At 43.4% G+C, this 25440-nt stretch overlaps 1 protein-coding gene across 7 annotated transcripts in view; it reads left to right on the top strand.

Moving 5' to 3' along the window:
• Positions 1 to 25440, top strand: part of Camsap1 (calmodulin regulated spectrin associated protein 1) — a 63790-nt gene that overhangs the window by 1017 nt on the left and 37333 nt on the right. For 6 of the 7 annotated variants that reach the window (XM_034505361.2, XM_034505364.2, XM_034505366.2 and 3 more), the window contains exons 2-3: positions 16165 to 16427; positions 17133 to 17294. In XM_034505361.2, coding sequence (XP_034361252.1) covers positions 16165 to 16427; positions 17133 to 17294 — 425 coding nt within the window. Of the gene's footprint in view, positions 1 to 16164; positions 16428 to 17132; positions 17295 to 25440 lie in introns of those variants that run through there. The other variant, XM_076937591.1, reaches the window with a different exon arrangement.

Genomic DNA, 25440 nt, shown 5'->3' with positions numbered 1-25440 from the left:
GGAGGGTGCCTATCATGTGCAGTGTTATTCTCTGGCGACTGGACTGGTCCTCTGACTCCAAGAAGGACTCTTACTTACCTCAATACTGCCTAGCTATTCCTTACTGATTCAGGGTGACTAGAAGGCTGGGCAGTTTGAAACTTGGACTCTCAAACTAGAGTCCCAGCCAATCTGGTTTATATATTATGAAATTTAGTGCTTAACAGAACACGAGCTATTGAATACTGCAAAGATAAATTATGTGTAACACAGATTGTGAGGAAACCATTATCTCCTTTGGTTAATTCCTATTGTGGAGAACAAGGTAACCTTGTAATGAAACCCCATTTATGAAGCCTAATATGCTTAGTAGGATTAAGACGTTCTGGTTTGGTGCTCTGGGAACTTTGCTGCTGGTAGTGAGTTGACCAGGAAGCTCCAGTATGCTTTAGACATAAGACTATGATAAATGAAGCATAAATTGCCCTTGTGCAGGCAAAAACGTTACCTGAAGACTGGGTTACTGGGATATAACCCTTTTAGGAAAGGGTTAGGTGATCACTTTGGAAAGCTTGCTAAGCAGGTGTTCTCTGTGGCCTCCAACTAGTCATAAGGACAAACTGTTTTGTTAGTCTTGGGATTAAATAAACTGCTTTATTTTTAATTTGATGCTGTGATGTAAAACTAGCTGTGAGGGAGAAATTCTTTTACAGTTTTCAGTTTTATAATTCTTGGTCACTGTTTTTGTTGAGTTTCAGATTTTGCATGGTGGTGAGGAAACACTCCTGTGTACCTGGCTTTATCTGACTTAAAAAAGTGTGATTGAAGAAACCGGGTGGTGGTAGCCTGTGCTTTTAATCCCAACAATCTGGAGGCAACACAGAGAAACCCTGTCTTGAACACCCCCACCCCGAGACCCAAATGCAATTGAGAAAAGGGGTCTGCTACTTAACTAGAGCAGTTAGTGAGTGCCTGGCCTTCCATCTTACCCGCTCGTTTGCTAGCTCCACACAGCCCACTCTGCCCCACCCCTTATGTTTGCCATTGCTTTGCTTGGCATTATTCTAAGCTATAGCATTCGGGTTTTGTGTGTGTGTGTGTGGTTTTGTTTTGTTTGTTTGTTTGTTTGTTTGTTTTTTGTTTTTTAGGAGACAGTATCTGCCATGCAATTTCCCATGTAGACCAATCTGGCTTTGAACTCAGATCCATATGCCTCTTGTCTCCTGAGTGCTGGAATTAAAGTCATGTGTTCATTTTTTGTATTTCACTTTTTTTAAAAAAATTTTTATGTACATTGGTGTTTTGACTGCATGTATTTCTGTGTGACAGATGTCAGGTTTCCTGGATAAGGAGCTACACAGCTGTGAGCTGCCACTTGGGTGCTGGGAATTGAACTTGAGTCCTCTGGAAGAGCAGCCAGTGCTCTTAACCACTGGGCCAGCTCTCCAACCCTCTAGTTGTTCTTAGGTTCAACCTAACTCCCAGCGTTCTTTTCTCCACTGTGTAGTGTTTCACCAAGGCTAGCCCACCACATGTCATGGTGCATTCTTAGGCATAGCTCCTCATCCTGTCTGTAAGTTTTCACTCCTGTGTATGTGTATTGTTTTAACCTGTGTGGTTTTTTAAGGTTGGCATGTGGAAGTGGTTTACTTAGATTCTGTTTCCTTACAGGGTGAGTGTGTTTAGCTTTGTTTGGCCTTGGCATTCAGCTTGGTCATGGTTTCTAGAGATGCGTTTCCTTTCTCATGGTTGGCTCCTGCTGTATTTAGTTTTGTTCCAGTACCACCTTGCTTATGAGGTCTTGTTGCCTCATCAAATAATGGGGCAGATGGGCTTTCGGGTTTTAGAATCACTAAGATTGGTCACTTGAAGACTGGAGGAGCAGGAGTGAGGCCCAACATGGGCTTGAGCCTAGATGACCCCATGACTTGAGACAGGGCCTCTGCTAGCAGCATGCACATCGTGTTGGTGTTAGGAGGTCTAGTGTCCTTCCATTCATTGTTGTAAATGAGGTTTCCCTTCTATACTCAGCTTCAGAATTTGTGGGTCCCAATTCATGTGAGCAAGCTATGGAAGCTGGAGAGGTGCTTATGTTTATGTTCTTCATAGCCTGGTATGAGTTTACTTCTACTAGCCTGGAATTGTGTCTTCCAGGACTGTGGGTGGGGAGGGAGTTTTACCCCCTCCACCCCAGTAAGATTTTGATCCTGTTCCTGGTCATGCTGCTTTCTGGATGCTTCACTGAGAGCTTGGTTTGGATGGGTGGTCATAGGAAAAAGAGTCTTGCATGTTTTATGTGTTGTGCACTTTTTGGTTAAGTCATGAAGTGAAGCCAGCTTTTCTTCTGTGTAGGAGTTGAGAGTGTGGTAGAACTGTGGGGCCAGCTACTGGAGACTCCACTGTCATGTGCCCCTGGGATTCTGTGTCCCTGTGCCAGGTTGCTGTCTGTAGTGAATGGCAAGCTGTGGAGCTCACCCTAGCAGGCTTTGGGGCTTATGGTTATAAAGAAACATTATTCTGCCCTCAGGCTACAACTAAGATATGGGGGCTGTCCTGTGCTTCTATTTTTAGGTTCCGTCTCTTTTTCTAGCAACTCTTGCATGACATTGACAGTCTTTTAATTATTTTTTAGGAGTAACTTATTAGGCATGCTGAAAATTGTTCACTTAAATGTGTCTGCAAAGAGGAGCGAAGTCTGCTTAACTGCAAGAGTGTGTGGTAGCATTTGTGTGAGACCTGCATTAAATTGATAAAGAACTTCAAAGGGCTGCTTTGAAGGAGCATTTATTTTCCAGGGTAGTGTGCTAGCCCAGGGCTGCCGCAGTCCTTGGCTTTGGTTTTGGGTCGATTTGCATTCTGTTTGTGCTTTGAGCAAGCTCAGAGGTATCTAGGCTTTGGTTTCAGGGGACAGTGGGGAAATACCAGTTTTTATCTTTCAAGGACAGTGTATACTCTGGACGGATGAGAAGGCTGTAAACTGTTTGCAAGGAGATTGCTTTGTGGCTCAGCAGAAACTGAGTTGTCCTTTTGCCCCAGAGCTGAGCTGCAGCTGAGCTGTCCTGAATCCTAGGCCCAGTCAAGAAGCTCATTCTTCTCCCCTTACCAGCAGCAGACGGGGCTGGTGGTGGCCTGCTCTTCATCCTCTCTTCTACCTCTCCTGTTCTCCCATGCTCACCAGAGTGAGCACATTATAGAGTAAGAAGTCAGGATGTGTGACCTATGCAGCCCAGTTCCTAGGAAATTGTACTAGAACAGAGTGCTCACAACAGAGTGCTCTTGAGCTAGTTTGCCTAGCCAGTGTTAGGAGCAGAGCCCTCTCCTAATTCGAGGAGTCACCATATTTATTGGCAGAGTCACGGTATTACTTAGTTTACTGGCATTTGGTCGAAAGTTGTTCACTACTTTTATTCACCCCTTTCCATAGCTCTGGAGCTGACTAGAACTGCTCTTTGCTCCTTTTCCTGGACTGGGCCAGGTTTCCCTAGGAACAGTGTACTGCCTGGGCCCAGTTCAGAAGTGTGTTATCAAGTTGTTCTAGGCTATAATTTGTTCAGACCACTGGTTCATGAGTTTAGGTTGTGGTTCTATCCATCCATCCGTCCATCCGTCCATCTATCTAGTTTTGGGTGGTTTTTTTTTTTTTTTTTTTTTTTTTTTTTTGACAGGGTTTCCTGTCCTGGAACTCACTGTAGACCAGGCTGGCCTTGAACTTGTGAAGATCCACCTGCCTCTTCGTCCTGGGTGCTGGGATTAGAGGCACTCACTACCATGCCCAGCTGGTTTTATTTATTTTAAGTGTCTGGGTACGTTGCATGTATTTGTGCACTATATGTGTACCCGGTGCCCATGGAGGCTCAAAGAGGCAGTCAGGTGCCCTGGAACTGTGGAGTTATGCATGTATGGTTGTTAGCTTTTAGTAGGCGGTAGGAATTGAACCTCAGTCCTCTGGAAGAACAGCCAGCGCTCTTAAGTGCTGAGCAATATTTGGAGCCCTGGACTGTTGTTTTTAAATAGCCTTTTGCTATTCTTGGCAAGTGAGTTGGTTGTTTTGGGTGGGAAGGTCCAGCAGCCTCAAGTGTTTCTGAACTTTAGAAGCCTGATGCTGTAGGGGCTGCTGACTGTGCAGAGGAGTGCCATGACTCCTCTACGGGTTGTTTGAAGAACCTCCTGTCTTTGGGGTCTCCATAAGGTTGGGGTTCCTCTTACATGTCCACCTGCAGAATGCTCAGGTGCTTGTCGGTAGGTTGTGTAGGACAAGTGATGGTTTTAGAGTTGTGCTTTTATATGGTCTCCTTCCTGGCCTGACGCCAGGAGTTACACTAATCAGAGAATGGAAATCTGTCTTTAATCTGTTAGCTGATTCTTTGTTTGGCCCTTGGGAGGCCAGTGCTGTTGTGGTTTAGATTGTTAACTTTGGATATACATTTAAAAGGCTTTTCATGTGCTGTCTCTCTTACTTATTTTTAAGGGGAATGATTGAGACAGAGTTCCTGTAGCCAAGGTTGACCTGGAACAAACTTACTGTTGTCATGTTTCTTGTGTTGGTTTTTGTTAAGGATACAGTCCTGTCAACTTTAGGTGTGCTAGTGCCCCTTCACCTCAGGATTGCACTGTTCAACAACGTGGATTGCTGTCCGTTTTCATATTGTCTGAGGATGACCAGGATGGAGGCAAGATTACTTTTATCCACTTGCTTTTGTGTGCATAATTATTATTTTTTGCAGTATAGGAAATATAAAGAGAGAAGGCACATAGTGCCGTCTACTTTGTTGATCAAAATCCTCATGAAATATGGATATCCATGGAGGCAATAGGAATAATGAAAGGTTGAAGATGGCTACATAGGACTGGGGAGATAGGTTAGACGGTGTTAGTCACAGGGCTAGGGAGACAGCACGTATTGGTAAAGTATTTGGTACACAAGCTTGAGGACTAGAGTTGGAGTCTCAGAACCCATATTTAAAAAGTCAGCTATGGAGCTTGGCAAGATGGCTCAGCAGATGAAAAATGCTTGCTGCCAACTTTGACAACCTGCCTTTGTAGATGCCTAGGACCTACATAATGGAAAGAGAGAACTACCAATTGTCTTCTGACCTCTACACATGTACTGCATGCATGCATGGGTATGTGCGCACACACACACACACACATGAATAAATATTGTTGTTATTATCGAGACAGGGTTTCTCTGTAATTTTGGTTGTCCTGGAACTCCTGCTATAGATGAGGCTGGCCTCAAACTCAGAGATCTGTCTACCTGTGCCCCCACTCCCTCCCAGCAGTGCTGATTAAAGGCATGTGCCACACTGCCTGGCATAAAGCCATTTTTAAATATGAAAGTCAGGCATGTATGCTTGTAATTCTGTGCTGGAGAGGTAGAAAAGGCTCTCTGCCCAGCCAGCCTGGTCTATTCTTAGGCTCCAGGTCAGTGAGAGATGTGTGTCTGAGAACAAAAGTGAATGGCTCTGAAGGGTGGTCAAGGCCTGGATAGCCCCTGAGAGCAGCAGGTGGGAACCTGGCTGCACCATTGTGTAGCAGCCAAGTGTTCTTGTGCACTGAGTAGATTAACTGTGCTGAGGCAGAGGTGTAAGAACTGATGTAGCAGGTGATTAGTTTAGAAAGTCTTGGAGCCAGGTTGTTTACAGTGCTCATGGTGCCTTTGGGGATTCCTTTGATGTTTGTGCATGGGATTGCTTTTGAATAGGAGAGTTTGCTGAGAGCCTGGGAATGTGCTCTGAGCTGCTGTTCCCTAGTTGCTACAGATTCAACTAGTAAAAACTAGAGGTGTATTAGTCCAGGTGAACATTTGTCTTACGGCCTGTGGAAATGGAATGGAGCTTTGCAGGCCACACAAAGGAAAACCCTGGATGGTGCCTGCAGTGTACACCCAGGTGGTGTCTAGGTGGAGTTGACAGAGGAGCAGATGCCACTAGAGGACCGGTCAGGTGGGAAGCAGAGAATGTCCCATAAAGCAGTAGGCAGTCAGGTTAAGGACAGGAAGGAGGATGGAGGCAGGTGTGGGTTCAGCCTGCTCAAGCACAAGCCCAGGCACATGGAAGTTAGAAGCTGAGATTAGTTTGGACAAAAGGCTGAGTTTCAGATTTTGGGATGTCTTAAATGACAAATTGGTAAACCCTAGCAGAGTTTTTACCTGTACTGTACGAACAGTTTCTAAGGAGGAAAGATCTGGGCTTTTTAACAGGGCACAGTCGGTAGTGCTCACTGTTTGAACCTTTGTTGGTATACAATTTAGATACACAGTAAAAGACATGTAAGAATATACTTAGATAAAGTTGTGGTGGCACGCCTCCTCCAGATTCCTGTAAGTCTCATCCTGACCTTCCTATACCTGCTTCCTCTCTTGAGTTTGCTATCTTTTAAGCACATCAAGGTCCTGCACCTAGCTTTCTTCATTCTATGTATTATCTTTCAGATTCATCCATCATACAGGTCTTTGCTTAGTAATAGTATCTTATTGTATGGGTACCCATTTGTCTGTTGAGGAATGCTGTTGGGATGGTTTCTAGTTTTGGAGTATTAGGAAAAAATTGCTATGTGCATTCATTTATGTGGGCAGATTTTTTTTTAATTATCTTAAATAGGTGCAGGATTAGGGAGTCCTGAGGTAATGCATGTTTAATTCAGAAGGGAGTATGAAGTTTTCCACAGTTGCTGAGTCATTATTTCCCATGAGCACTGTATGAGAATTCTAGTTGCTCTGTCTTCATGTCAGCACTTGATGGTGTTGGGCTTTGTACTCTTAGCCAGTCAAGTGAGTGGACTGCATTGCACTGTGGCTTAGTATGCATTTTTTTGATAACTAAATCTAATTTAGCCTTTTAAAATATACTTTATGTCCATTTTAATTTCTTCCCATGTAATAATAGCTTTTAGGATCTTGGACAATATAAGAAAAAATAAATTGTTTATTTCAAGGTTTATTAACATGTAGTTTTAAGATACTCTTTTGCAAAGGTCCTAGATGTCTTTACTCAGTTTCCCATTTAACTTCTTGTAAATCTATTAGAAAATTACAACCAGGTGTAGGACCTTCCCACCCCTCAGAACTTCCTGTTCTTTTTTGATGGCTGTGCCTGCTGCCTTGTGTATGCATTGGCCACTGTTGCCCTTCATTTTCTAGATTTTTACTAGGTTAGGCTGCTTCTACAACACTTAGTGTGGCAGCTCATGTGTGTTGATTTTTATATATATATATTTTTTGTTGTTTTGTTTTTATTTTTTGTTTTGAGGCAAAGGCTTATGTCTCAAAACAGATTCAGCTCAAGCTTACTTTGCAGCTAGGGCCATCTTGAGCTCCCAGATCTACCTGCTTCTGAGTGCTGAGATTATAGGTGTGTGGATCGTACTGGACTTACATCTTTGTCTTCATCTATTTCTATGTTTGAAAAGTTTCCTTTTATGCTTGCTTTTATTCCACTTTGAGTGCAATAAAAATACTAACCTAGGTAAATCATAATGATGGAGGTTTATTGGGACGTGAAAGTCCAAGGTGAATGCAAACGTAGATCCTACATGTGGTAAGGTTCGGGTCCAGGTTCATACCTGGCTCTCATAAAACTAGCTATGGTGGTGCATGCCTATAATTCTAGTACTTGGGAAGTGGAGGTAAGAGGATCAATATTCTTGTTATATAGCAAGTTGAAGGATAACCAGAACCACATAAGATCCTGTCTCTATCCCCTCCCACACTTAAGCATTCTAACAATACAATCTGAATGGTCCTCACATGCTGAGGGGTGGTGATGGGAAGTTGTTTTCTGTGTTAAGCTATTATTATGTTTCTGTAGGAGCAGAAAACATTGTGTACAGTAAAAACACACTTCTGTGGGTGACACTGAATCTGAGGTCACTGTTTGAGGCTGTATGTGCTAGCTTGTGTAGTGTGATGGTGTGTACAGTATGTCTTCTGTGTGTTCAGAACCAAGGCTGCAGTGCAGTTTCTTGATGCAGCATGGGTAAACACTGCCACAGACATTTTGGATCCAATTGGTTCTGGTTGTTGTGTGTTTGGAAACGTTTTACAGTTGTAGTTACTTTTCTGGCTCCCAAATTCAGTTAAGCTGGGGCCTAGAATATAGTTTATTTTGGTGAATGTGTGGGCATGTTCGAGAGGTCATGTAAGACAGCTTCTTGCTCCGTTGCCTTCTACTTCTCTGTTCCTTTTGATTGAGTAGAAAACCTTTTCTTAAGGCTTAGCTGACCAGATGCAGGAGAGGAGGTGCAGATCCTTGTGCAGTTCCCATCTGGACCCCCACAGATCACATTATGGCAATATCTTCCATTTCAAAGTCCCCAGCCTGTGTCACCAGGATGCAGCCAGAACTAGGTTGTGTTACCCACAGACAGAGGAGCAAATAGTGCCAGTGGAAATGCTGTTCATAACTAGAGCATGAACCAGGTAGAGAAACAGCAGAGTAGTTATTTTTTGGGAAAAGAACCAAGGCATGAGGTAATAAATTGAGACTTTAGTTTTCTTTCTGTTTTTTGTTTGTTTGTTTGTTTTGTCTTTTTTGTTTGTTTTGTTTTGTTTTGTTTTTTGAGACAGGGTTTCTCTGTGTAGCCCTGGCTGTCCTGGAACTCACTCTGTAGACCAGGCTGGCCCCAAACTCAGAAATCCACCTGCCTCTGCTTCCCAAGTGCTGGGATTAAAGGCATGCGCCACCACCACCACTGCCCGGCCTAGTTTTCTTTCTGGTTCTTTCTCTAATCTCTTAACAGTGATCCTTTTCAGAGGTACTTCCTCTTCTTCTTTTGTTCATACTAACTGATTTATCTGAGAATTAAACACCCGGGATTCTCTCCCTGCTGTTACTCTGTGTCCTCATGTTTCCATATTCCTACAGCAGCTTCTTTCTACCTGCTTCCGTCCTGGGGCTCAGACTTCAGCAATGGCTCCTGTGGTAGTGGGTTAGGCGTTGTGTGCTGAGTCTCTGGCTAGGTCTAATAACCTTGTGGATGGCTGATGAACTAGTGCCAGAGTTTCAGTGATAGTAGATTTGTGTGTGTTCTTAGCTCTGCCAGATGTTTCATGCAGTCTGAGTCCAGTTGATACTAACCCCCAGGCTCTCTTTGTCTTTAGTCCTACTTTCAGCCTTCATGTGCTTACTGTATTTTCACTACCATGCTCTACTGCATTCTCAGAGTTTTGGTTGTTGTTTTTTGTTTTTTAAGACAGGGTTTCTTTGGCTGTCTTGGAACACTCTCAGTAGATCAGGCTATCTGCTTGCCTCTGCCTCTGAGTTCTGGGATTAAGGGTGGGTGCTACCACCCATTGAAAATATTTAATGGAAAATTCTGGAAATAATTCTTAAATTGCATGGCATTTTGAGTAGCACAGTGGTTCCCAACCTTCCTAATGCTATGACCCTTCATGTTGTGGTAACCCCTAACCATAAAATGATTTTTTGTTGCTGCTTCATAACTGTAATTTTGCTGTTATGAGTCATAATGTTAATATTTGATATGCAGGATATCAACTTCTTTTTCTTTTTTTTTTTTTTAAGACAGGGTTTCTCTGTGTAGCCTTGGCTGTCCTGGAACTCACTCTGTAGACCAGGGTGGCCTCGAACTCAGAAATCCGCCTGCCTCTGCCTCCCAAATGCTGGGATTAAAGGCGTGCACCACCACTGCCCAGCTGGATATCAACTTGTGACATTTGGCCCCAAAGGGGTCATGACCCACAAGTTGAGAACTACTGGAGTGGTGTGATTAGTCATGAACACTGTCCTTCCTGGGATCTTAACAGTTGCTGTATTATAAGTTGAACTTTATTAGTTATGTTTATATAGGGAACAGGAGTAGGGTTTGGTACTATTCTACCTTTAGATATCCATGGTTGTCTGGAAATCAGTCCTGGCAGATAAGGATAGAGAGTACTGTAATCCTTTCTGGTAATGTAACAGCCACTTAAAGAACTGAGAGTTTTTCAGAAAATCCCATGCCAGGCGAGGACCTGCTAGAGAAAGGTATTCTGGACAGGGTTAATCTCAAAGCTCAAATAAATTACCCAGTAGCTGATCCTGCAGTACCCAGCTCCTGGCATTTCCTTCCTCTTCTCTGTAAACTGTAATGTGGCTATAGAGAAGGTTGAGAGAAACATTTTTCTTTCCTTGATTGGCCTAAAACTTAAATTTCCATTGACCAGTTCCTATCTCTCAGTCTTTTGGTGGAGAAGCCAGCAGTGAACTCAGATTCTGGCAACATCATCTTTACTTCGTACTGAATACTGCCTGCATATTATATTGTTTGTCTTTTTTGGTTTTCCTGCTTTACCTGCTTTTTCTAAGTTATATCCCTAGTCAGGGTCAGTCTCCCTCCCTCCCTCCCTCTGTTCTTCTCTCCCCTTTTCCTCCCCACCCTCCTCTTCCTTCTCTATCTCTCTCTGTCTTTGTCTCTGTCTCTTTCTCTTTTTTGAGACATAATTTCTCTGTGTAGCCCTGGCTGTCTTGGAACTAGCACTGTAGAGCAGGATGGCCTCAAACTCATAGAGATCTACCTGCCTCTTTTTTCTGAGTGCTGGGATTCAAGGTGTGTGCTACCAGGCCTGGTTCTGGTGTGGTAGTTTTGTTTGTACCATGTATCAGCTGAAAACTCCAAAGGACAGTCTTCTATATTTATCATGTGACTCATTTCTTCCTACTGCTTTTTCTTGATGCTTCATTTTTTTCCTACTGTTTTCTTTCTCTATGGGAATGTATTTTAGTCATTTGCATAGTTATTTCTTGTTCTACTTTTAAAATTATTATTATTATTATCATCATCATTTATATGTATGGGTGTTTCTTGCTTGCATGTATGTCTGTGCACCAGTCCCCTGCTTTGTATACAGGGAGGTCAGAAGAAGGTGTCAGATCCCTTGGAACTGGAGTTAGAGACAGTTGTGAGCCACCACATGGCTGCTGGGACTCAGGTACCCTGCAAGAGCATTCTTAACTGCTGAGCTGTCTCTCCAGCCAGTAGTTTTGTTTTTTAATTATATTTATTTATTTGTTTATGAGGGGTGTGTGTGTGTGTGTATGGTATTTGTGTGTTAGTGTTTGCCATTGCATATGTGTGGAGGTCAGAGACAACTTACAGGAGTCAGTTGTCTTTTATTATGTGGGAATGGAACTTAGGTCACCAGGCTTGACAAAGTACTTTTCTGTATTGACACCACAGCTTCAGGTCAGAGTCCCACTATCATTGGGATTCCTTCCAGCAAGTGTGCCTTTCTTCTGCTTCAGAATTTTTGTTTGTTTTTGTCTTTAAAAGTTTGAGTATATGTCTTGGCTCAGATTCTTTTGGGTTTTCTTTTCTTTCTTTCTTTTTTTTTTTTAGATTTATTTTTTATTTATTTGAGCACACCGTAGCTGTCTTCAGACACACACCAGAAGAGGGCATCAGATCTCATTACAGATGGTTGTGAGCCACCATGTGGTTGCTGGGAATTGAACTCAGGACCTCTGGAAGAGCAGTCAGTGCTCTTAACCCCTGAGCCAGCTCTCCAGCCCCTTTTGGGTTTTCTTGATTTATGGTTTGCTCAGTGTTTTAAAGTCAGTAGGTTGATGTCTTTGACTGTATTTTGTAAGGTTTTAGCCATTATTTTGCTCAGTCCTTCCCTGAGACTCTGGTGCACAGCCCCTCTCCCACAGCTCCCTGTCTCTGTTCCTCCCAAGCTTCAGTCTCCATCTTCTGCCTGTGGTTCAGATTAGATGGATTTGTTGATTTCACTTTAAAGTCAGTGATTCCATTCAGTCCCCTGTCATTGCCACTCTGCTGCTCAGCCTGCCCAGTGAGTTTCTAAGAATCTGTTGCTCTAGTTTTCATTTCTATATTTAGTGCTTTAAAAAACTTTCTTTGCTGAACTTTTTTAGTTTGCTTCAGAGTATCTGACTCTTGCAGCTATTTTGTGCTGGCTACGTTCAAATGTCAGAGATGCTTCAACACTTGATGCATCTTGGTATGTGTCATTCATTCATCGAACTTGAGTGGCAATTTCAGGAGATTCCTAGGAGGCAGGACTCTTGGACTCTTAATTTAGCAGCCAGTAAGTATCCTGTTGGGTTGCTTGCAGACTTGAGTTTCAGTGTTAACAATGGTTCTAGCAGGTCGTGTACCCAGCCTTGACCATGTGCTTCAGTCTACTTTGGGGGGGGGGGCGGGGAGGGGAGGGGTGTTCCCTGCTGCTGTTGATTAAGGGCAAGAGGAACTTCTCAGGCTGAGTAGGTGGGATTCTGCTTATAAGACTGCTGGTTATGGTTGGCTATCTCTGCCTCCCAGGAAGAGATTACACACAGTTTTAACAACTTACAGGACCAAGCTGTGATTGGCCAGTGATGGGCAGGCTCACTCTTTGACCAGAACTGCTTAATTAATCATGCCCTTTCTTTAAACTTAAATCTCATGTAAGCACCCTGAGGATGGACTTAGGGGTTACTGGATCCATTTATTTTTCTTCCCAAGATGACCACATGAATAAATTGCTTTTTTCTGATTCTCCCTGTCACTTGTCTCATTACTTGATGTATTGAGGATGGCAGCCAAACCTAGCTTGCTGGGGATGCCAGGGCTCAGAATTATACCCACAAACCTCTGGTAACAACGGGATTCCCTTTGCTAGAATCCTAATCTGTGTAGGGAGAGAGTTTCATAACCAGCAGGGAGGGAGAGTATCTTCTCTGCTAGGTGTTCTCAGTGAGACCTTTATTTGTTGTGTTCCTTGATTCATGATGGTTTTGGCTTTAAGGAAAGTATGTTAGGCCAGAAGAGGAAGAATACCTTTGCCCCACAGTATTCCCATATCCCCTGCTGCCTTATTGTTAGTGGGGCCTCCTGTTGATTGCACCTGGCCTGCCCTTGGTGGGGATGTGACTCTCTCTACTACTGTCCTGCAGTGAGGTCCAGGCCAGCACCAGCACCAGCACCCTTCCTCTTCACTTTTTAAGTGCCCGTGCTTATCCTTGATGTGTTTCAGGGGTGTAGCTGCCTTCTGCATAGAAAGGCAAGCAGGGATAGTCTGCTGCCTTGGCTTGACCATATTAAAACGTGTTTTGCCTTTGGATCCTGTTGGTGTCATTAGTGGTTTTTGGATGTGGATTTTCCTTTTTTAGTCTTGCTGGCATTTTTAGTGGTTTCATAAATTTTATAAGTATTGGAAAATTCTCTGCAGTGTCTGGTTAAACATCTTTCTACCATGTTCCCTCTCCTTTCTGGGCCTGCAGTTCCTTTCTGTGGTCTGACAGCCTTTGCCACCTGCTCTCCCTGCCTTCTCCACACTGTCTCACTGTTGGTTATAGATATTTATTTTCTACACATCTTTATCTCTTAAGTGTTTGTTTGTTTTTGTCTTGTTTTGCTTCTTCTGGACAGGGTTTCTCTGTGTAGTCTTGGCTGTCCTGGAAATTGCTCTGTAGACCTGCCTGGCTTTGAACTCGGGGATTTACCTGCCTTGGCCTCCCGAGTGATGGGACTAAAGCTGTGTGCCACCATGCCTATCAACTATGTTTGTTTTGTTTTTGTTTTTGTTTTTGAGACAGGGTTTCTCTGTGTAGCCCTGGCTGTCCTGGAACTCACTCTGTAGACCAGGCTGGCCTCAAACTCAGAAATCCGCCTGCCTCTGCCTCCCAAGTGCTGGGATTAAAGGCGTGCGCCACCACTGCCCGGTGCCTGTCAACTATGTTAATCTGCTTTCAACAGTTCATTTTAAAGACAGATTTAGTGATTGTATTTGTATATATGTAAATATATTTATTTACATATAAATATTTCTTATCAGAAATATATTTAAATATATGTAAATATATGTCTGATAAGAGTCATTGTCATGTTTTTTCTTGTTTGCCTAATATGCTAGGTTTCCTGGTTCATGTAGGTACTCAGTAATTGTTGAATGAGTGATTTGCAGACTACTGTCTTTGTCTTTTGTAGAGAAATATGTCACCTGAAACAGATTCAGAGTGCACTTACAATGCCTTTGTATTGTTTTGTAATATTTTATCATCATCATCATTATCATTTTAAAATTATGTATGTCATTTCTGTAGCCTTTGTTGCTTTTTTTTTTTTTTTAAAAGAACAACTACTGACTGCTAGTTACTAGACAAATAGATGTGTGCAAATATAGCTTCTGACATGGACTGAGTTGAGTATTATCTTGGAACAGCCCCTGTTATGGTAGACTGGGAGGAGTGGGGCTCCCTTACTGAGCTGAGGACAGTTTCTCCCCTGAAGGGCCACAAGAAGAGGTTCTGTTGCTGAGTGGGCTGAAGCACCCTAAGACTGGATTGGAGTGGCTTGTTGTCTACCTACATAATTGTTCTAGTTTTCTGTCAGGAATCTGAAGTGTTCAGAATGAGTATTTGTACAGGATCCAATCCAATGTGCCAGTGACATGAACCATTTTAGGTTGATTTTTTTTTTTGCAAGTGGACCAGGGAAACATTTCCTCTTGGATATTTGGCCTGGCTGCTTTTTCCTGTCTTGTTAGCTTCCAAGTTCAGGCTGCTTATGTCTTTATACTGTGTCTCTGAACTCCTGCATCCTTCCTGGCCTTCCCTGTATCTGTCAAACGCCAGCTCTTGGATGTGCTTCTGTGGTGTACCATCCTCTCCTTCCCTGTAACAGAGTGAGACTCTGTGGGGTACTTCCTGAGCTGTGCTATTTTCCTCTTAGAGAGGAACCTTACTGGTATCCAGGTGAGAGGGAAGAGGGGCTGGGACAGCCAGTGTGGCTTGAGGTCTTCCAGGCATCACATAGAACTGTCATTTATGTGATTTGGAGGAGGTGGCTGGGGCTATTATACATAATGGGTAGGCACACATCCGTGTTTTTTCAAGTCTCAAGGTAGGTAAAGTCTCCTAGGAGTGAAGTAAGATGTGTTCTTGGAATTTTGAACATGAAAGAAGTTATGGGGTGCAAGTTAGGTAGATAGATGGTAGCTCTACTAGACACTTAAGGAAGGCGCAGGCCTGAGGTGACTCCTGTCTCCTTTTCCTGGCAGCAAAACAAATTTGGAACTTGGCCTCCCTCGCTCAGATCCTTGCTTGATTTTACCAGTTCAGAACCAGATCCTGCAGTTTCGGCTAGTGTGTTCTGTGCCTCTCAGCTCTATTCCATGGGACTTCTCACGCTTACGTGTGGTGTGGCTCCTCTCCTCTTTTTGTCTTATATGTCATTATGGCTCAGAAACAAACAGAAGGGAGCAGGAGAGAGGATGCTGGGGCAGGAGGAAGCAGCCCCTGAAAAGCTGACCTTTTCTCAGTGTGGTTCTATACCTGGCACAGGCTAGAGGAGTGTGGATGGTGTCCTAGTTAGGGGTACTATTGTTCTGATGGAGCACTACGACCAGAAATAAGGTGGGGAGGAAGGAAAGGGTTTACTTGGCCTCAATTTCCATATCACTGATCATTATTGAAGGATGTCAGTATAGAAACTCAAACAGGGCAGGAACCTGGAAGCAGGAAGTGATACAAAGTGGCTATGAAGGGGTGCTGCTTACTGGCTTGCTCAGCCTGGTGATGTATCTGCTGTAGGCAATGAGTGTACCCAAGACCAGATTGTAGTTGGGTCCTGTCTTTTGTGACATTGGACATGCTACATCCTTTTTCTGTGCTTCAGTTTTCTTGTCTGTAATATGGACACATTAGTCATTACTCCTGATTCACTAGAGTTGTGATTAAACAGTATGCTTCCTGAACCATAGATACCGAAAGCTGCTTGCCATTGTTCTGTTGTGATTATAGTGGCAACAGATTTGGCTTACTTCCTAAACAAAAGCTGTTGGGTATCTGCTTGTTACCTGACCTTGACTTTGGTTGGAAAGAAGACCCGAAGAGCTCCCTCCCCATAATGAATGCCATTGTATCATAACTCCTTCTTTGGGGTTACCAGACACTGCATCATCCCAGTCCTGTGACATCTTGGTTCCTTTGAGCCCTCCAGCATCCCAAGAGTTTTGTGCTTGCATCCCACCATCGTTCAGATAATGCTGACATTTGTAAAAATGCCCAGTATTGCCTCTGACGTGCTAATGAGGCTGTTAGTTGGCCCTAGATCTTTGTGTGTTGAAGGTGGGCTGTACCTTGGCTGGGATTTTGCTGGAAGTGCTTTTGTGTGTTCTCATTTGGCTGGTGATGCTTAAGACTGGGCTGCACATGCCCACTCACCCAGTGCTCTCTCCTGCCGTAGACAACATTCCTGAGGATCTCCGAGACCCGTTTTACATCGACCAGTATGAGCAGGAACACATTAAGCCACCCGTTATCAAGCTTCTCCTGTCCAGTGAGCTGTATTGCCGGGTCTGCAGCCTCATCCTAAAAGGGGACCAGGTGGCTACCTTGCAAGGACACCAGTCTGTCATCCAGGCCCTGTCCCGGAAGGGCATCTATGTGATGGAGAGTGATGATACCCCTGTGACAGATGCTGACCTCAGCCAGGCACCTATTAAGATGGTGAGTGTCTGACAGGCATTCCTTCTGTTCCCTTAGCTGAGCAGGCAAGACTCAGTGCCCTGCTGTTAGGTGACAGATGGTGAGATTTACCTATGTGTATTGGTGGACCATAATGACAGGCCTGCATTTTAAAGAATGTCATCATTCTGGAAAGAGCAGCTTGCTTTTGGGTTTTCTTCTCACTGTGAAGATATGTGCGGCAGAGCCCAGCACTGCAGAGGCTTCATGTTGGGTAGCTGCACTCAGCCAGATTCTGTCGCGCGGTCCTCAGAGGCTGCGCCTCTGCAGATTAGCCCAGCACCTACCCCATGATGTCCTTGCATGGCTCTTGTTAGCTTCTTCCCAGGCATTTTGCATGCTATGGCTATTTTCACTCAGTTTAAGGGTGATGTGTGGGTGAAGAGAAAGCTCTGAAGAGACTCAAGAAAGAGTGTGATAAAAGGAGAGCCCTGGTGCTATCCCAGAGCCTTTGGAGGCAGAAGAGGTGGGCAGCCTCTTCCCACAGCTTTTTTTCCAGGGCTACAGAGGAAACTTATAGTCTGCTGGCAAGAGATGAGGACGATGGACCATTACTGCATGCTGGAACAGGCCAAGGGTGGGCAGGCCCCAGCCAGTGATGTCCTTTGTGGGGAGGCAAGGCTGAAAGTTTTCTTGCATTGGGACCTGCAAGATGTTTAGGATGCTGATTGCTGCCTCTGTCCCCAGAGTGGCCACATGGCGATGGTGGATGCCCTGATGATGGCCTACACTGTGGAGATGATCAGCATTGAGAAGGTAGTGGCCAGTGTCAAGCGCTTTTCTACATTCAGCGCCTCCAAAGAACTTCCTTATGACCTCGAGGATGCCATGGTATTCTGGATTAATAAGGTGAGTGCCTGTCTAGCTCTCTGCTTGATGGAGAGCTGCCTTCTTCTTGTTCTCCATATTGGGACTTTGCCACTAGAGTCTGTCATTTGGGACTGCATGATACTTTATCTAGCTAGCTGTCCCAATAGATTAGCAGACAGTCCTTACTCCTGATCTCTGAGCGTTGAGCAAGATGGGTTTGTGTATGAGAAGGTGCATGTGTGTGTGGTCACAGCTCATGGGTTTCATTTTTAACTTAGGTACTTATGTATAGTGTTTGTTTATGATCTTTGCTGATAGTTATTGGGGAGAAATCGCTTCTTGTGTATTTCTATGTCTGTTTATCAGTGTGTCCCTGTGTGTACACATGTATTCATGTGAGAGTACAGCTATGAACATGCCTTGGCAAGCCTGTGGAAGAAAATCTCAGGTGTTCGTCCTTTGTTTGAGAGAAGGTCCCCCCAACCCATTTTGCTGGAGGAGCACTGGAATTGCTACTGCATTTGGGTTTACATGCTGTGCTGGCTAGTTTTAGGGCAGCTTAGCATAAGCTAGAATCATTTTGTAAGAGGCTCACTTGAAAAATACCCTCACTAGATTGGCTGATAGACAAGTCCCTAGTGCATTTTATCTATTGATGACTATTCAGAGAGGGCCCAGCTCATTGTGGATGGTGCCACCCTGGGCTGGTGGTCCTAGGGTTACAAGAAGGCAGGCAGAGCAAGCCAGGGAGAGCTGACTAGTAGTTAGCATTCCTCCATGGCCACTGTTTTAGTTCTTGCATCCAGGTTCTTTCCCTGCTGGAGTTCCTGCTCTGAAGTTTCTAGTGATGTATACCTGGAAGTATAAGTGGATAAATCCTTCCTCCCCAAGTTGCTTTTGTTCATGGTGTTTTATCACAGCAGAAATTGTAACTAGAACACGTGGTTTTAAACTTTGGTTCTTTATGCTTGCTTAGCAACTACTTCATCTACCCACTGAGATCCCTCTCCCCCTTTTTTTGAGAAAGGTAGTCCAGGTTGGCCTTGAACTGTCTATGTAGTTGAGCATGACCTTGAACTCTTGATTCTCCTGCCTCCTAAGTCCTGGGGCTGATATACAGACATATACCATCATGTCAGGCTACATCCATGTAGTATATCAAGGGAATACACTGTATTTTTGTCTTCTGACTTGTTGCTCTTAGACGTTGTATGCAGATTTGGGATTGTGAAAAATGATGTGCACATAGCCCTCCATCCCTGTCACATAGTCTTGGGTCACAGACATGTTAGCACTTGACTGTTAGATTTTTAAATTACTGTGCCTTGGTATCCTTACAGTCCTTTTCTTTATTTGTTTTCCCTGGTGTGGCTTCTCTGGTGGTTGCTACATTGTAGGCTTTTCTCTGGTCATAGTCATCAGATGCAGTTTGTGCTTCTGGCTAAATGTTCTCCTTACTCTGCATCCAGGGTGAATTGCCCAGCATCCAGCAAGACGGAGCTCTTTTGCAGCCTTCACTAGATTTCATGTGTTTTTAGAGGTTCTCTACATAACTTCACAGGGCCCTCAACAAGCTTCAGCATTGAAGTCTGGGTAGGGTATTGAGTTTGTCTTTCTTTGTGGCATCCCTCTGGGATCTTTTTCTCTAGCTTAGATAGTGGAAGCCTTTTCTGCTGTCCTGGACTCCTTTTCTCCTCCTGACTTGGGGTGTAGTTGATAAAGCCTTTCTGCAGAGGACCATCCCTGCTATGATTGAGTGTCCTGGGTGGAAAGTCAGCCTAGTACCCGCTGGACTACAGCTGAGCAGGTAGTATCATCTGTGCGGGGGCTGAGGGGAGTCATCTTTGATGGACACTTAGGTCCTCCTTACCTCCTAGGTGCTCTGAGTTGTACCATGGCCTGTTTTTCTGGGCCTCTTTTAACTTTTTTAGTGAGTGTGTTATAAACATATATGTGTTGGTATGCATATATATGTGTTTATGTGTACCAGCATGAGTAAAAGAGGTCAAAAGTCTTGCTGCCCAAGTTTTTTTAAAATAGGGGTTCACACTGAACATAGGGCTCCCTAATAGACTAGAATGCCTGGCCAGCATGTCTTAGGTCATCCTGTGTCCGTGTCAAGTACTCAGAGTTTAGTTTAGTTTTGTTTTGTGTGGGTGCTGAGGATCTGAACTCGGGTTTTCATGCTTATACAGCACGTTCTTTACCTACTGAGTCATCCTCACAGCTATACTGATAACCTGTGGTTTAAAACTCTCTACCGAGCTGAGCGATGGTGGCATACACCTCCTAGCACTCAGGAGGCAGAAGCAGGTGGATCTCTTGAGTTTGAGGCCAGCCTGGCTTACAGAGGATGTTCCAGGACAGCCAGGGCTACACAAGGAAACCCTGTCTCGGGGGGTGGGAAAAAAAAAAAAAAAAAAAGCAAACAAAACAAAACAAAAAAAATCTTCACTCTACTGAAACATAACTTAGACGCCACATGTGGTGATTCCTTGGCTTTAACCAGCGATGATACCCTTTTGACAGCCACAACGGTCACGACAGCTCTTCTCTCATGCTCAGTGCTGTTTGGGTTCCTTTGCAGTTAGTACCTTCCCCAGGCCCAGGCTCACACTTACCTGCTTTCTTAGTGGGATTAGTTTGGCTTCATCTAGGTTTTGCTTAAAATGTTCTTGCACTTGGCTTCTTTTCACTGAACTAAATGTATCTATAAGTAGTTTAGTTTTATTTATGCCTTATAGAATTTCTTTATATGATTGTGTCATGATTTGTCTGTCATTCACCTGTTGATTGACACCTAGGTGTTTCCCAGCATTTGTCTATTTTGAATAAAGCTGCTGGGGCATTCGGATGTGTCTGGATGCTGCTGCTCTTTCTTTAAGTGAGTACTTGGCAGAATTACTGTGTCAGATGAGAGTATATTCTAACATACTTGCTTACGTCTTTTTTTTCTTTCCTCCTCCTCTTCCTCATCTTCTTCCTCTTCCTTCTTCCTCCTCCTCCTCTTCGACTTCTTCCTGTTCTTCCTGTTCTTCCTCCTCTTCTTTTGACAGGGTCTCACTCTGCAGACCAGACTATCCTTAAACTCACCAACTACCTCTGATACCAAGTGCTGTGACTAAAGTCTTTTTCCACATCCAGCATTTACTTACGTTTCTAGAAAAAAACTGCCAGAATATTTTCAAAGGGAACACCTTTAAATTCAGGGACAGAGTAGGAATCTTTTGGTTCTATCTGTTATCTACAGTCTTTAATTTGGGGCCTTTTGTGTAGTAGATTCTCATGTGTTTTCCCTGATGTTTTTTGTTTTGCAAGTCCTTGTTTGAATCTTTCGCACAACTTTTATTTATTTATTTTGTGTGTGTTTGAGATAGAGTCTTCCTTTGTAGCTGAAACTGGCCTGGGACTCTGTGAAGCCTAGCCTGGCCGTAAACTTTTGGTCTTTCTTCTTTAAACAGTCTCTGGAATGTTGTGATTACAAGTGAGTAATATCATTCTTAGTTTAAACCTGTTTTAAGTTGTGTTTTATCTTAATATAGTTGCAAGAATATGTACGTATCTTGTTAGGAATGTATGTTGTGACTTTCCTCTCTTAGTTTTGACGTTTTTACCATTTCTTAATAATTGCACAGGTTTGGGGGATTTTAAAGCCTAGTTTACATTTTTTTTTTTTTTTTGCTAAGAGATTTCTGCCCGTCCCCAAGACTTCAAGGGTTTGCCCCCTTTCTTTCTCCTAGTGGTTTGGTGGCCTTTGCTCGTCCCCTGAGCTCGCTGATGCACCTGGAGTTTATACACTGTGTATGAGGCAGGGAAGATATATGAAGTGTCCTGGTTTTTTCACAGAGACCAGTTGGAGACTCCCCAAAGCAGAGATTTTTTTTCCCCTCTGCACGTTACTGTGGCAGTGGCTCTATTGGGACCTAGTCGAGTTGCACATGTGAGTGTGTCTCTAGACTCTCCCTCTCCACTGACCTGTGTGACTAGTATTTTGGTAACTTGAGGTGACTGTAAGCTCATACAAACAGTGCTCTGTGATACTGACTTGATTGAGGTGACTGTAAGCGTCTGCATGTTCACATGAATTTTAGAATCAACTTGTGTTGGCTGTGTTGTTACTCTGTGAGGAGTGCAGTTCATTGCCACACTTTTTTGTTCATTAATTATCCCCAGGGAAGTTTAATTTCAGTGTTTTGAGTTGTGCTGTAAGTCGTGTTTCTTAGTTTTTATTTCCAGTTGCTTTTTGCTAATCAATAGAAATACAGTTAAATTAAGAAGTGTGTTTCCTTTCTCTTGTGGAATGTGGAGTAGAAGTGGCAGAAGGTAGCTTGTTTGCCCCTGACCCTCAGGACCCACACAACTGTCTGCAGTTGTTTTCTTCTAATGCATTTCTTTCTCTTGTTTTGATATTAGGGTGATTCAGACTCAAAAGAAATATAAGGTGTTTTTCTTTTTCTGTTCTGTGCAGTAATTTGAATATGATTGGTTTCATTTAATTGTGAAACCTTTGGTCTTGCTGGTGAAGCTGTCTGGGCCTGGAGATGTAGTGTGTGTGTGTGTGTGTGTGTGTGTGTGTGTGTGTGTGTGTGTAGTCGTGAAAACTTCTATACATACTTTAAGTTATTTAGATTTTTTAATCTAATTTTGTGTGAGTTTTGATAATTTGTAGGTTTTACAGAGTTCATTTTATTATTAGCATAAAGTTTATTGATGCTTATCCTTCAGGTAAATAAATGTAAATAAATATCTGCAGTCTCTAGTGACCCTGTCTTTGTTTCTTGATACTGATCATGACTTTCTTCCTTGTTTTTCTCTAGTTTACCAACTTTACTATCTTCAGAACATTACATATCTGTGCTGTTTAATGTTTATTTTTTCCGTTTACCTTCATTGTTTTTTACTATTTATTCTTCTTTTTTGGGGGGGGGGTTCATTTCATCTCCTTTCTTCCTTCCTTCCTTCCTTCCTTCCTTCCTTCCTTCCTTCCTTCCTTCCTTCCTTCCTTCCTGTCTATCTGTCTGTCTGCCTGCCTGCCTGCCTGCCTGCCTGCCTGCCTGCCTGACTGCCTGTGTATCTATTGACAGGTTTTAACTCTTTAGACCAAGCTGGCCTTGAGTTCCTGACATCTTTCCTGTCTTAGCCTCAGTGTTTACCTCTTAAATGTTAGTGGCACCTAGCAGCTGAGTGTGTTTGTGTAGTGTGGTGCGATCTTCCAGCATCATGTACTGGTCAGATCCAGCACCTCAAGCAGTCATTCTCTCCATGGTGAGAGCAGACAGCCTTGTTTCTAGGAGTGACACACAGTGACAGAGATGCTTGTCTAGTTCTGTTCTCAGCCCTGAACTAAAAACAAAAACAAAGTAAAGTGTTCTAGCTAGTGGAAGCATCATACACATGCTCTTCGCTTGTTACTGTAGAGAGCTAGTTCATTCAAACTTGCTTTGCTTCTCATGTATGAGGTACGAGGTGGTGCTCTCCTTCTGAGCAGAGCTTTGCTCTGTCTCGTGTTCTTGAGTATGCTGCATTTCTTTTAAAATAGAATCAATCTTGGTGATTTCTTGTTTTATCAGTGAGTTATCTGAAAAGACTTTGCTTTTAATTTTTAGTATTTGGAGAGAATTCATTCCAGATACATTTTTGTGTTTTGGGTTTTATTTTCTTTTTTCAAGTCAGGATTTCTCTGTCTAGCCTTGGCTGTCCTGGAATTCACTGTGTAGACCAGGCTAGCCTGGAATTCGGAGATCTGTCTGCCTCTGCCTCCTGAGTGTTGGGATTAAAGGTATGCACCACCATACACAGCCTTTTTACTGGGCTGTCTTCCTGTTTAAGTGAAGTTTTGAGCACACTGTAAGTGTGCTATTCTCGTGCACTCATTGGATAGCTTCTGCCTTGTCTTTAGAGTGTTAGGCCAGTTAGGTTGCTCTAATTGTCCTTGAATTCTGTCAGCTGGCTTGATGGCTGCTTATCTCATCCTTTTTTGTTTGTTTGTTTTTGTTTTTCGAGACAGGGTTTCTCTGTGTCCTGGCTGTCATAGAACTCACTCTATAAACCAGGCTGGCCTCGAACTCAGAAATCCGCCTGCCTCTGCCTCCCAAGTGCTGGGATTAAAGTCGTGCGCCACCACTGCCCGACTCATCCATTCTTTTTTAAACCCCTCCCTCTTTCCCTCCCTCTCTCCCTTTGAGTACTTGTAGTAGTTCTTCATTATTTTATAGGGTTGCTGTAGATTCTGCCCTGGGTTGTTGTGTTGCCAGGGCCTACTGAGACCAGAGTGATGTATTCATGGTAGGAGACCTGCTTTTATCCTAGGACATTGACCATGTCTCATTCTTTGTGGCAACCCCGCCCAGTTATGTTCTTTCTACTTTCAACAGTCGTTTGTTTGTTTGTTTGTTTGTTTGTTTGTACTAGCTGTGGTGGCTGTGGAGGCTGGTGCTGACCAATGCTTTCTGGTCCTTGTGTGCTCCCTGCTTGTGAAGGACCAGCAGTTCACAGTGGCCGTGCAGTGCCTACACTGCAAAAAGATAAGAAAATAAGAGATCCTTGATATTTTAAGGACATACAATCTTTTTTTAAAGGACATTCGTGTGTGTGTGTGTGTGTGTGTGTGTGTGTGTGTGTGTGTACACACGTGCGAGCATACCATGTGTATTATAAGTGTAAGTACATCCCCAGACCAGGAGAAGATGTCTATCTGTTATCTTCCTCTCTTTTTTCCTTATTCCCAAAGCTCACTGAACGTGGAATTCACTTTTTTTTTTTTCTAGACTGGCTGGCCAGCTAATGTTTTTTAATTTACTTTTACTCCTGGGTGCTAGTATTAAAGGTGTGCACCACCACCGCCCAGCTAGTTTTAAAATGGTTTTGTTTTCCTTTTTTAAAAAAGGGTCTCATATATCTAAGACTGATTTTGAACTGAGTGTGTAGCTGAGAGGACCTTGATATTCTGAGAGGACCTTCAGATATTCTGTCTATACCTCCCAAGTGCTGAAATTACAAGATGAGCCACTTCACCCAGTTTTCATAGTGGCTTTACTTTCCTTAAAAAATCTGGCTGTTAGGTTGGTGGGCGACATGGCTTATCAGAGAAGGGCACTTGCTACCAAGCCTGAGGACGTGAGTTTGATCCCTACCTGCCTGGTGGAAGAGGAGAACTAATTCCTGCAAGTTGTCCTCTTGACTTTCATGTATGTACTGTGGCATCGTGAGCACAAGCGCACGTACTCATGTTTGGGGTGGGGTTGTCTGTCTGTCTGTGAGCTGCCAAATTAGTGTTTGAAATCAAACTCAGGTTCTCTGCAAAAACATGCTTTTAACTACTGAGCTGTCCCTCTAGCTCCTTTATTGTAATTTTAAAGAGATTTTCTATCTTCTTGATGTTGTGTAGGTAAAGAGTTCACATATTGTATTTTTCTTTGATGATAACCACTCAGATCTGCAGATTTTCACCTGACTATTATTGCTCTAACCACTCCTACGTATTAATGTGTATTTTTTACAAAGCCTGCTGTTATTTTATAAATGCAAATTAAGAAATTATATTGTGTATGTGAGAGTGATGTATGTGTGTGTGCATGATGTGTGTGTGTGGGTACATGTGTGGCACAATAGGTGTGTTGCAATTAGTGGACACTTTGTGGAGCTTGTTGTCTCCCTCCATCTGTATGTGGGTTCTAGGGATTGAACTCCAGTGACTAGGCTTGAGTGACAAGTACCTTCTTTGTCTGCTAAACTGTCTCATTGGCCAATAGAAATACAAATTTGATACTATCTTCATTTCAAGAGAGATTACTTAAATCTATGCTTTTTAAGGGATTTATACTTGGGTTTTATAACTGAGTTTTATATTGTGTTGACTTTGTGTAGTCAGATGAGGTGTGACCCAAAATTAGGTAGATTGTTATGGGGTGGCAGCAAACAACTGTGTGAAGTATACGTCGGGTCTAGCCCTGACTCCACAGTGGTGAGGAAAGTCCTGCACTCGCATTTGAAGGCACAGTGGTTTCCTTGCAGGGGCAGGCTGACCCTGAGACTCAGGGCAAATCTTGAGTCACATAGAATCCAGGTGTTCTGCATCTTTGTAATTGGCCTGATGGCACCTCTGTCTTAAGAGTGATCAATAGGTGCTGTGGGATCTCCTGATGAAGAAATGGAGATACAGGGATGACATGGGACAACAGAGGCC

Source organism: Arvicanthis niloticus, chromosome 6 (genome assembly GCF_011762505.2).
Source record: "Arvicanthis niloticus isolate mArvNil1 chromosome 6, mArvNil1.pat.X, whole genome shotgun sequence".
Taxonomy (NCBI): domain Eukaryota; kingdom Metazoa; phylum Chordata; class Mammalia; order Rodentia; family Muridae; genus Arvicanthis; species Arvicanthis niloticus.
This window is presented reverse-complemented; position numbering and strand designations above follow the sequence as displayed.